The sequence below is a fragment of the Gavia stellata genome, chromosome 4 (genome assembly GCF_030936135.1).
Source record: "Gavia stellata isolate bGavSte3 chromosome 4, bGavSte3.hap2, whole genome shotgun sequence".
Classification (NCBI taxonomy): Eukaryota; Metazoa; Chordata; class Aves; order Gaviiformes; family Gaviidae; genus Gavia; species Gavia stellata.
In genome coordinates, this window is record NC_082597.1 from 5126310 (window position 1) to 5137950 (window position 11641).

At 47.0% G+C, this 11641-nt stretch overlaps 1 protein-coding gene across 1 annotated transcript in view; it reads left to right on the forward strand.

Moving 5' to 3' along the window:
* LOC104250438 (store-operated calcium entry regulator STIMATE) overlaps positions 1-10468 on the forward strand; it is a 36368-nt gene extending 25900 nt beyond the window's left edge. Inside the window, 6 exon segments of the mRNA XM_059816926.1 lie at positions 842-954; positions 2072-2155; positions 3189-3305; positions 9136-9155; positions 9157-9247; positions 9914-10468. Of these exon segments, the coding sequence (XP_059672909.1) occupies positions 842-954; positions 2072-2155; positions 3189-3305; positions 9136-9155; positions 9157-9247; positions 9914-10027 (539 nt within the window). The 3' untranslated portion in view covers positions 10028-10468.
* Positions 10469-11641: the final 1173 nt, after the last annotated feature.

Genomic DNA, 11641 nt, shown 5'->3' on the forward strand with positions numbered 1-11641 from the left:
AAGGACAGGCAATGGGGGAAGAGATGCAAGGCAAGAAGTTTTTTGGTGGTGGTTTTCTCCTCTTGGTGGATTTCGGAGGTGGATTGGTGGAATGGAGAGCAGGACAGCAGGCAGATAAATAGACGTAGTGGTGGCATCTGCAAGGTAGGTAGGGCTTTTTGAGTTGTGTCTGAAATCTGTTACTTGCTAATTGATTGTTAATTGCCATCTCCATTTCAGAATCAGCCCTAAAAGGCGTAGAAAAAGAGAATCAGCTTCTAGAACAAAAGGCCAGTGGTGGTAGTGGTGTATGTCATGTCTCATGAGGGAGAGCTCTCTTGCTTACAGCCAAGTTTAATTCAAAAGCACAACTGCAGTATGAAAGACAGATAGCTGCCCTGATAAAGGGAGTGTGCACAAATGGAAGTGGGGTGCTTTCTTTGCCTTTCTGCGCTTATTTCTCTACATCGGTTTGCAAAGATACAAAATGAGCTGCAACTGGTAAGGGATGCAAGTCTGCTAAACTTTCTCTAATACAAGTCGGATCTATTTTTATTTTTTCTAAAAGTAAAAAGATTTGAGCTTAGATCATGGTATGTTTTGATCCTCAATGGAGTAATGATTTGTAGACCCAGCAGGGACACCAAACCTTTATACCCTAGGCATGTGCTCCTACAAGTAGAGACAGAAAATCTCTCCACTAATTTTAAGTTTGGTATTGAGTATTTCTCTCGCTGCAAAACTCGCAATATGGAAACACTTCCCTGTCCCTCTAGTCAGCTCAGGTATCAAGCATGAGGCAATTTTTCTGCAAGGCTGTCTCCTCCTGCTCTGTCTCAGATTTAATATGCTGTTTTCCCAGGTGACCCTCCACAAGCTGCTGCCTGGATTGGCCAGTGTATCCTCTACTTGCTGATAATGGTTTTTGAGAAGATTGTGATTAGCCTTGTCCTGCTTATCCCTGGTTGGACAAAGGTAAGCTCCTGAGCTGTGTTTTTCTAGCCGCAGCCGTTGTGGTTTGTTTCTTGTCAGCTTTGCCTTATTAGTGGTCCCCATCATCGTAGGTCTTTAATCCTTACAACTTGTTGACATCTTTCTGTAATCATTAGCTATTACTTAAGTCTGGGGAAACATGACTTTCATAAGTTTGGCTTTTGGCCCATTCTCTTGCTAGTCAAAAGCTAGTGGAATAAGATGGTTCTTTAATTTTCTTTTCTGTCCTTGGAAGGATAAAATGCACTGGGCTGGCAGCTGAGCTACTTCAGTTCTGCCAGAGGATTTCTACATTATCTTGTCAAGTCAGTTCATGTTGGTGTTTCGTGATCCCATGCCTAAACTAGGGGGACTCTCAGAGATTAATTTGGAAAGATTTATCCAAGTATATGTTGTCCTTCCCCGCCCCCACTGCTTCTGTATGGTAGTTCACCCAATGGTAACTGTGTTGATCAAGAGTTTCTCTCTTTAAAAAAATAAAAATAATAAAGCTGTGGCAGTTGTAGACATATACCTGGTGGCAGGTAGATGTGATGGGCATAAAAACCAAGTCTGGGTGTTAATGGGTAACTCCAGTATTGAGTGTATTTACACGTAGAGCCTAGTACCTCACAGAATGATGTGACTTGACTGAGGAGTTATTTACAGCAACCTGGGAGCGCTTATCTGTTCCTGTTCAGGGCTTATTCTTCAAACTCAGTAGCCTACAGTGCTCAGACTTGGACGTGAATATGTTGTTCAGCAGCACGCACTGCTAGATCCAGAGATGCTGCTGGATTCCTCTCCGTGCTTATCGCGCATGGCTGGTGTCCTTATTTTGCAGCAAGGTTCCGAGGAGCCAAAGGAAGTCCCACCAATTGTTGTCATGGGTAGTTACACTGAAAGACTAACAGTGCTTATTTCTTGCTCTGTGCAAAATCATGTGTTTGGTAGCTGGGCTAGAGGGATAACCTGTGTAATCTTTCTAAGAGCTGGGCTAAAGTAAAGGCTGCAGAGCCCTACCTAGGAGACTGCTGGCATAAGAAGGCAACCAGCTTGCAGCAAAGACCTCACAACAAAGCTGGTCAAATAATGCTTCTAAATGCTTTCTCCCCTGCAGCTTCAGCAGATCCTCCTGGGTTACATCCCGAACCCCCAGCTGGAGCTTGTCCTGGTCATGCTTGTTGTGCCTTTTATAGTCAATGTAAGTGATGCCTCTGCAAGCACTGGGTGGGGTGGTTTGGAAATCATGGTCCCCCCTCAGTGGGGAGCATGTACAGGAACTGGCTTGGAGCAGCCTTGAGTAATTGAAGTGGCTGGGACAGGGTGAACCAAATAGATTTGTTGCCACAAACACACACATGTCACTACTGCCCTGTCATGGTCTCTGTTCCTAATTCCTGCTCCCTTGTCCAAGCTGCTGGGTGGCTGACTCTTTGAAGAAAGCTGAGGCTTATTAGGTGAGGGCTGCATCTTGGCAGCAAGCTACAGGCACGAGGATGCCCCAAAGCCCTTTAAGTTCCTATAGGATGGCTTGTCATGGTGACCTTTGGCATCCTGCTAAACTAGCCATTTAGCTAGACTTCAAATTACAGCAAGGCAAGGTGTTCAGGTTACCCAGAACTATTGATCTCCTTCAAAACTAGTTTGGCAAAACCTCTTGAAGGCTTAGCTGTTTTCCTGGTGCCTCTGATTCTGGGTAGTCTTTCCTACTGCTCAGTTCCTGCTAAGATGGGAAGTGAGAGCGAGGTGGTAACATTCGGATGCCCCCTGGACAAGGATTGAGTTGAACTCTTTTCAACTCATACCATGAGCATTGGAATGGATTCAGCATTGGCAAAATTGGGTTTACCTGCCTCTGCTACCAGCCTCTCCCCACCACCCCAGGCTGTATTTCCTTATTTGAAAGCAAACTCTGGTTCTCAAAGAACTGACCAGGTACTGGTGCAGACAGAGCAGATGAATCTTGGATGGCGTTTATTTCCTGTCCTATTGTGGTCTTTTTTTTTCCCTCTGGGTCTTCAACAACTACAGAATCAATGGGATGAGGAGGGACCTCAGGAATTTGCCTCATCAAATCCCCGTGGACACACCTGATGTAGGGTTAATTTAGATAATAAATTAGGTTGGTCAAGGCTGGATGTCTGAAGAAACCAAAAGGAGTAGAAATAGCTGTGATTGCAGAGACCAAAATACAAAGTTATTCAATCTATTAATGTAATTTCTTTCTCCCTAAGGCCATTATGTTCTGGGTTGTGGACAGCTTGATCATGAGGAAATATAAGCAGAAAGACACCCTGGACATCAATGGATCCATAGAAACTCCTCGGGCTAGGCGGACGGAGGAATCTCAGGTAAGACCAAGGATGTCCTGTGTTTGAGACCAAACTGCAAGCTTATGGTATGGTCTGTGTGCTTTACCACAACCATGCAACATACCATCGCATTGCCTAGACCTAGGGTGATGCTTCATGAATGTGGATGATGATCCTGCTAAGTCTAACTTTCCACGCTTGCAGCTGAGGTCAATAGAGGGATGTTTCCTGGCAGGATCTGGCCCTGTCTAACAATGACCAACGTTGCAGCCTACAAAGTGTTGCTGAAATATTGCCCTAAACAATGACAGTATCTTGTGGGGTATGAGCTAGCTTTTGCAGCAACCTGTGTGGGCTTGTTGGAGTGGCAGGCTGAAGTTGGTGGGTACCTCTGCACCCTCTCTCTCAATATCCCCTTTTTTAATTGTAATTAATCTTGGCTTGGAAGAGCTTGCTTTCCTTACTGTAATTGGTAGCATCCTTTTAGAGGACAAGGCCTAGCTGGCAATCCTATTTTTTTCAATGTTTTGTATTTTTTCAGCCAGATGATGGTCCCTTAGCTGTAGGAAGCTGTATTTTGTGTAGTCTGAGTTTGACACTTAAAAGTTTTGGGGGGGGGGACGGGAATGCTCCAGTGCTGGCAGACTTTGTTCTTGTTAATGATGTGTGGTTTGCTGGGCAGGTGGCGTCTGTTCTTCTCATCTGCTTTGGGGTAGAGACCACAACCTGAGTCACTGGTTTGAATTCCCTTCCTTCCCCTGGCACACAGACCTGGTTTCAAAGTGCTCTGTGTACAACTGCTGATATCCTGCAGTTCACTGGCGAGACTTGTTGAGATAAGACAGCTTCTGGCAGTCGCAGGCTGGCTCCTGGAGTAGCTTCTGCTGAGGAATTTAGGATGAACAGAAATAGCTCTTGCTCTCTGAGAGATCTCTTATAAAGAGTAACTTAGCTCTTGTGCTGATGGGTGGGATGGCCAACTACTGGTGACATTGCAATGCACACAGAGGTAATAGTGTTTAACAGTGTGCTTGGCAGTCTGCACAGCAGTCGTGGCTTCCATGGCTCAAGGGTGCAGCGGAGAAGTGGCCGCTGCTCATGAGGATGCAGTGTCAGAGGAATGCTCCCTCTGTCAGATGGGAGCAGCAGTTGAGACAAGTGAGTCACTCCTCCTGGCCCTGTCTCCAGATTGTAGCTTGGCAAGGTCACTAGAAACATGTGAACACTGTGCCCCAGGGAGTTTCCCAAGTGGTGGGTGTGGTGGGGCATCCTCGAAGTCTTTATTGTTTTGGAGAGAGGAGGGAAAATATGCCTGAGCTGGGCAGTACCAGTATGTGTTGATAGTTATGCATTGGAGCTAAGAACTCGTACCTAGGATGTGAAGGTGGATTAACTCTGGGCATGAACTTGTCCATGGTTATGGCATGCTCGTGGTGAGGTGACTGATATTCAAGAGTGGTACTTAAAAGAGCAAGGTTGGAGGTCTGCTCAAAGTGTAAAGTTGGTGGTAAAGATCTGCCTTAGTGACTAGATATGCTGGTGTGTTCCTGAAGGTTTAAGATCAATTAAAATTACACCAGCTCAGAAGCAAAGGTAAGGAGGTGACATCTCTAGTTAAGACACCAATGTCCTTTCCAGCCTTTTGAAACTGAACTTGCAGCATCTTGTTCCATAGATGGTGGCTGCCGTGGATACGCAGATAGTGTCCCAGTTACTGGTCCTCTCTGGAAATGGAGCTGGCCATCTGCTTTACTGCACTGAAGGGGGGGACACAAGTGTTTTGTGGCCTCTAGCTCAGTTTTGGATAATCTGAAGGGAAGATATCTGTTAGTCTCCAGAAGCTGGGAAAGACTCTTCTGGTAGCTCAACCTGGGCAGGTTGTTCCTACCACTTGAAACAGCTCCCACAGTCTGACTCTTGCTGTCAAGGCTTCTCCCATCTTCCAAGTACTTGACTCCTTTTCTCAGACAAATTTTTGCTAAGACCTTCAACATGCAGGTCAGCTGTCTATCTTGAAACCCTCTGATCCATCACTGCCGTGGAGCTACCAAGGGGACTGGTTTGTACCTGGAGCAGTCTATGGGAACTGCCTCCTTTCTGCTCAGATATGTTCCTGTGCCTCTAGCCCAACAAATAGTTTGGGCAGAGAAGGAAGGTAATGAAGAAATACCGAAGTGGGTGACTTGCTTTTCCAATTCTGCTTCTTGGCACTGGGCCTCAAGGTATACCATAGGCTCCTGCTTCATGTGTCAACATTTTAGGCTATGAATTAAAGATCATGTTGGCTGGCTGGGCCCTACAGCTGGAATGGCTGGAACTTAGGCTCAAAAGCAGAAAATGAGGGTTTGTTGGACTTGTTGCTGCTAATAACCTGTTCAAGAGGGGGAATTTCTTCCCTCCCTTGCTGCCCAACGGAGGAGGAAGGAGGGGGGCTGAGAAGCATCTGTACGGGGCAGAGCTGGCTGAGGCTAATGTGTCCTGCAGTTTATCAGGGTTCATCAGGGCTGTCTAGCAGCAGGCGCCAACAGCTCCCTGTCATGCTGCCTTCTTGAATTTCAACCCTCTGCCTATCTTGCCAGCGGAGAGTGTCATTATTTTCACTTGAACTAGCAGTTTGTGTTTGGAAAAGGACAGGGAGAGAGGAAGGAGAATGGAAAGAGGGGGCTGAAGTTAACCTGTTTAAAAACCCACACTCAGTATTTTCTGTAGGGATAGCAGGAAAACTCAGCTTTGTCCTTGGCTTGGTAGACCAGCTGGGTAGCAAGAAGAAACCCAGCAATCCTGCCTCTGGTGTCACTTAGTGACTCCGTGGCTGCAGTGTGGACCAAAGAACTGGCAGTCTCTTGTGGGTTTTAAGGCTCTTCTGGTGAGCCATAGATGGGCTCTTGCTTATAATGGAGCAAATGCTGAACTTTTGTTTATACTGAAACCCTGAAAGGGACAAACTCACTCTTATGGCTGGAAGAATTTCATCATTCCTTCCAAGTCAGTCTTAAAATTTTCTATTGTTTCAGAATTGTGCCTTGCCTTGGTAAATCTTCATGCAGTTGGTTTTGCCTTCTCTCATGGGATGGAAAGAGATCTCTCAAGAGTGCCAGTCTGAATCCAGTGCTGTTCAGGCTGGGGAAACACATTCATCTGCATGGCCCTTATTTCTGCTTTGCATGTGTCCTGCCCTTGACCTGAGTCTCTTTTCCCTTGCCCTTGGAAGTGCCAATAAACTTTAGATCCTATCAGTGATTTCTTTGTTTCCTCCACTCAGGAAAACAAGTCAGTTTTAATAGTGTTTTTATTTGATCTTTTTTGAACTTGTTTTTGCTTTGTTTTTGTTTTGGTTTGGTTTTTTCCCAAGGGAGGTGAGCGAGTTTCTGCTCCTTTTCTGAAGGCTTACGTTTTCAGAGACGAGCCTTAAAGTAAAATTCGGTCTAATAACAGTGGTACTTGTGAGAACCATTAGGGTGAAGCTAGAGGCTAGTTTAAGGTTGGGAGGAAAGCTAATATACTACATGGGGACCTGCCTTTGGTCAGCATGGAGTTCAGCATCTATCCCAATTCCCTTCACAGGAGCGGTGACTTTTGGCAAATCCCTAGACTGAAGATGCTGATGAATGCCAATACCTATGCTGCTTGCTTTTAAGTATGGAAGAATACTCCAAAAGCAAGTTTGACTTGCTCATTGCTTAACTGAGCTGATTTTTAAATAGCTCAAGGTGAACTAAGGTGCTGGGTCCTTAGGGGAACACTAAATGAAGGTGGGCATAGAGGTGCCTCTGGAAGGAGACTCTCCCACCTGTCAGCTGTACTGACTCATGGGAACTCATCTAAGCTCAGATGCAGGAGGATGGTGGGATGGTTCTTACCTCCTACACCAGGCTGGGGGAGCTTTAGGCAAATGGGTTTCCATGGCTAGCAGGGAAATATCGCCAGAGCTTCTTTGTTTTATAACCTGTGTCATAGATTGCACAGACAGATGAGAACTCCTTCTCTGCTAATGGGATGTCTTGGTTATCTGAAGGGTCTGCTTGGATGGAGCACCAAATCAGTAGGCAGCCGCTTCCCCCAGACAGGAGGGGTTGGTAGAGCACGTGGGCAGCCCTGTTTTGGTAGCGTGACCCGCCTTGTTTTGCAAGCTGCTGGCCTCCTGGTGCAGGGAGGAATGCACGAAGTATTTGAGGACTGCTGAGTGAGACAGTAGCACATTGTCCTGGGACTGGGAAAACGTGGTCCATTCCCAGCTGTGCCACTGACCCGCTGTGATCCTAACCTGGATGCGTCTGCAGGGGAAGTGCCTTGTCCAAGTTGTGCTGTAAACTCCCAAACTGGAATTTGGCTTGCAAACCGTATCTGAGGGTATGTCCCATGACTGTCATAGCAATGAGGTGCCGTCTCGTGATGAAGCTCCCTGAGGAATTGTGGAAAGGTTTCTGGGGGACTGTTGGCTCAAGTGGGTTCATACAAGTTGTAGGGGGGCAGGTAGCAGCCTGAGTGGGTCTGGATGCACAATGCTTAGTGCCTGCTCAGTCAGCTATGCTTGGCTGCAAGGGGATTTGAGCTTGCAGCTGAAACCCACTGAAATTACCAAAATTAGCCTGTTGCAGCCTGTCAGAGTTCAGTGAGTTTATAATGCTGCGTGTGACTAATTATCCACCCATTTTTTCAGGTTCAACAGGATCACAATATTAATATGATAAACAGAGGAAATCCTCACTTGGAAGAGAAGGAAACTTTCCAGTGCGTGTCTTGAACCAAAAAAAAATTCCTTGAGACCAATGGGGGGGACACAAGAGAGCTTAATCTGATCTACTGCTATCCTTTGAGTGTCTGACGTGCTGCTGTGAAGATAACATCAGATGGAGGGGCTGGAGTGTGCATGAGGGTGGGGAGGAAATCTTCCCCTGCGGCTCTTCTGCTCCTTTGAAGTCATTGACTCATTGCAGTTTGTTTTTCCTGTTTAGTTGTTTTGTTGCTGTGGTGACTGGCCCCGTGGCACTGCCTAAGTGCGAACAAGTGGCGGGCATGTTAATTCACAACTGTGCCTGGAGATAGCCACAGATAAGACTAATTCCCCCATGCTCCTGGTTTTTCCCAAGCTCCAGGATGGGCCAAGCTGTTGGAGATGCTCAGTGGGTGAACGGGCTTGGCTGAAAGCCCATGCACCATCCCTTGACTTGTGCCTTTGAGCTGTAAGGCTGCTGCGAGTCAGGCACAGGGAGGCTTCCTAGTGCATTGGCTCTGTCTTTGGAGCAAAGTGGGGTCAGATGGGGCTGAGGTTTGGGTGGGAAGTCTACACTGCCTTGCTGGAGGAAGCTATGTTTGTGGGGGTGGCTGTAGTACCTGCCCCCTGTCCCTGCATCAGCCATGAACTAATGATGCTATTTGGGTTCTGTGATGGGCAAGTGGAGGAGGGGGAAAGGGCTGCTGGCATTGCTCATCTAAGGAAATAAAACTGGAGGCCCTTGACTGTGCTGTTAGGCTTGTGCCCCTCTGTAGAGCTGGGGGCTAAGGTGCCTCAGACCTGGCCAGGCTTCCAAAGTGGATGACTAGTGTTTACCAGAAATCCCATGATTCGACTGAGATGCTGAGTACTGCTGGGTATGACGCAAGCTGTAGTACAAGGGTTGACTGCACTTCAGCTGTGCTTAGAGGTAGCTACTGTCAGGGATAATGACAGTAGGGCTTCTCTTGCCCAAAGCTGGATGCTTGAGGTAAGAAGGGGTAGGGTGGGGTTGAGCAAACAGCCTATCAAGCCATGAATATTACCCATGCAAACTGCTCATCCATCCAGCCTGCTGGCTGGCATTGAGTTTCAGCTCTTCTGCAGTCGGTGCAGCCATAGCCCGAGTAAAATCCGGCCTTTTTCCTCTTCCAGATGATGTGGCTGGAGGATGCCCCACGCATGGCTCCGTCTGCATCGTGCAAATGCTCCAGGCCGGTGGCAGCCAGTTAGCTCAAAACAGCCTGTTGGTAGCTTCAAGTCTGAAGTTAGCTACTGAGAGCGTAGGTGTTCCTGGAGGCAATGGGCAGCCTTTTGATCATGCAGCAAAGCTGTGGGCTTTCTTACCCGGAGAGGTACTGGTGAGAGGCGTCAGTGCTCTATTTTGGCTCCCACAATTCGGACTGAGCCAGGAGCTGCTGTGCTGGGTAGAAATAAGATGCTACTGGGCTAGGACACTACTCCTGAGCTTGCTGGCCGTGGCTGAAGCTAACTCCGTAGCTCTGCTTGCTCTCCTGACTGAGCTCTGGAGATAGCAAGCAGCTGGGGGCCTGGGAAAAGGTCTACATTTGGCACAGCTGTTTACAAAATATGTGGCCTAGCTTTTGTAAATCTCCACTGAGGCTGCAGCCTGGCCTCCACATTCATGTGTGAGTCCTGTCCGATGGTGAACAGAGCTTTTATCTGCCTGTTCTCCTCATGAGGAGCAGGGCCGGGGGGTATTGTGACACCAGATCATCACTGTGTCTGTGCCCAAATCTGTCTGGCTGTCATGGGAGAGATGGTCAAGGTGACCTTGAGACCTTACCCAACTGCCAGAGAGGATTAGATCTTGCAGCAGACCCCTCTAGGGGTGTTTGGCCCCTTTAGCAAGCAGTATCAAGAAGAGCTGAGAACTGTCACTCCATCAGCATCTGTCTGTTCTCCTTTCTAGGTGCTACTCTCTCCAGACATGGATTTTGATCAGTCTGAAAGTGACCAGGATATTTCAGGACTCCAGGGAACGAACCAGAAGATGAAGCAGCCCAGCTATCAAGTGGTCATCTGACAACACAGAGACAAGGGAGGTGGAGGAATGGAAAGCAACACTGTGATCCTTGAGCTGGCCGAGGAAGGGCAGGGTGGGGAATGCTAGTTGATCCCTATGGATCTGCAGAGATCCTTTTGCCCACCGCATCTAGATCTATCCTTCTGCCGTTGTCTCTTTGGGATGGTGTCTGTGCATCCTATACAGGCTTGAGCAGTATCTGCTTTACCTGTTGGACCCTAACCTGCACACATGTAGGCACGTTGAGGTTGGGGGTATGGATATGTACTTCCCCTGGCTGGCCAGCTGGGTGTAACTTTGTCAGGGCTAGAGACTGAAATCAAAAGATTGTCTGCTTTTTTTAATAGAAAAGAAAAAAAAATCTATTCTGTACTACCTGAACTGTGACACTTTTTTATATGCACAATACTCAAAAGAATTGGTTTGCAGTATGTATTTAAATGTCTTAAATTGGGAAGATTGTCTCAGTGGATCTGACACTTTTTACTGTTTTATAAGGAATGCAATAAATATTTGAGCTAAAACTGCTTCATAAATGAAATGCCTTCACGTACTTCATGTTTTGCAAAACTCTAATGCTGTAAAGGGGAGGAAGGGGATCTGTTAAAAACTTTTCCTGACCAGTTCCTCACAAGGCAGATTATCTTTCTGCAGCAGGGCTGTCCTAGTAAACCTGCAGAAGAAGAGCTGAGCCACAATGCTCAGTTTCTGTAGATGGGTTGTATGAGCCACTTCAGTGCAAAGACCTGATGCCGCAGCATTGGCCTGTGCTGGACTCCAGACCAGAACAGACTCGAAGATCGATCCCAGCTGCCACCTTACGAGTGAGTGTTTACCGGAAACGGGAAGCTGACTACTTTCCTTTTACTTAGTTTAGAACAAACATGTAAAATCTCTGCAGAACCTGATTCAAAAAACTAGATCTGAAGAGTCAACTGAAGCCCCGTTAACGAGCCCTGATCTTCTGGGGGTGAGGGAATGGCCTCGGGTAGGACTGCTGCAGGAGAAGACCCCTGGATCATCCCAGTTCTAGCACCTTTTGCTCCAAGTGTGAGGTGCGGGGCTTTGCCCTTGCTCTCTTGTTAACATACTGTATTCATCTATAAACACACAAAAATGCAAAACACTTTGCAGGTCTCCTGGGGACAGAGCAGCTGCGTAATGCACTCCCAGGCTGGGTGCAGATACACAGCTGTGGCGAGACCCATACAGAGTCCAAATGGTGGATAGTCCTCAGAGCAGAGTCTGATCCAGGACCCACTGAACTCAAGCAATAGACCCGGTTGAGCCATAGACAGGCTTTGCTTATTGCAAGACAGTCCCCAGAGGTGTCAGGCAGGAATTATCTTTTGTTTTCGCTCCCTCCCTTGTATTTTCCCAAGAAAACACTCCTTATTAAGGAGTAGAAAATAAAGAATTTGGATTTTCTAACTTAGATGGATTTAGACTTTTAAAAGCTGAGCTGAAAGCGTGTGAGTTTTTTTGTTTTGTAGGTTTTTTGGTTTGTTTTTTTTTTTCCTAACTTCAAAGTAGTTTAGCAGCATTAGATGCAAATCAAAGTCTTGCATGCCCCTTAGTGAACTAGACACGCTTGGCTACACTTGCAGCTGTGTA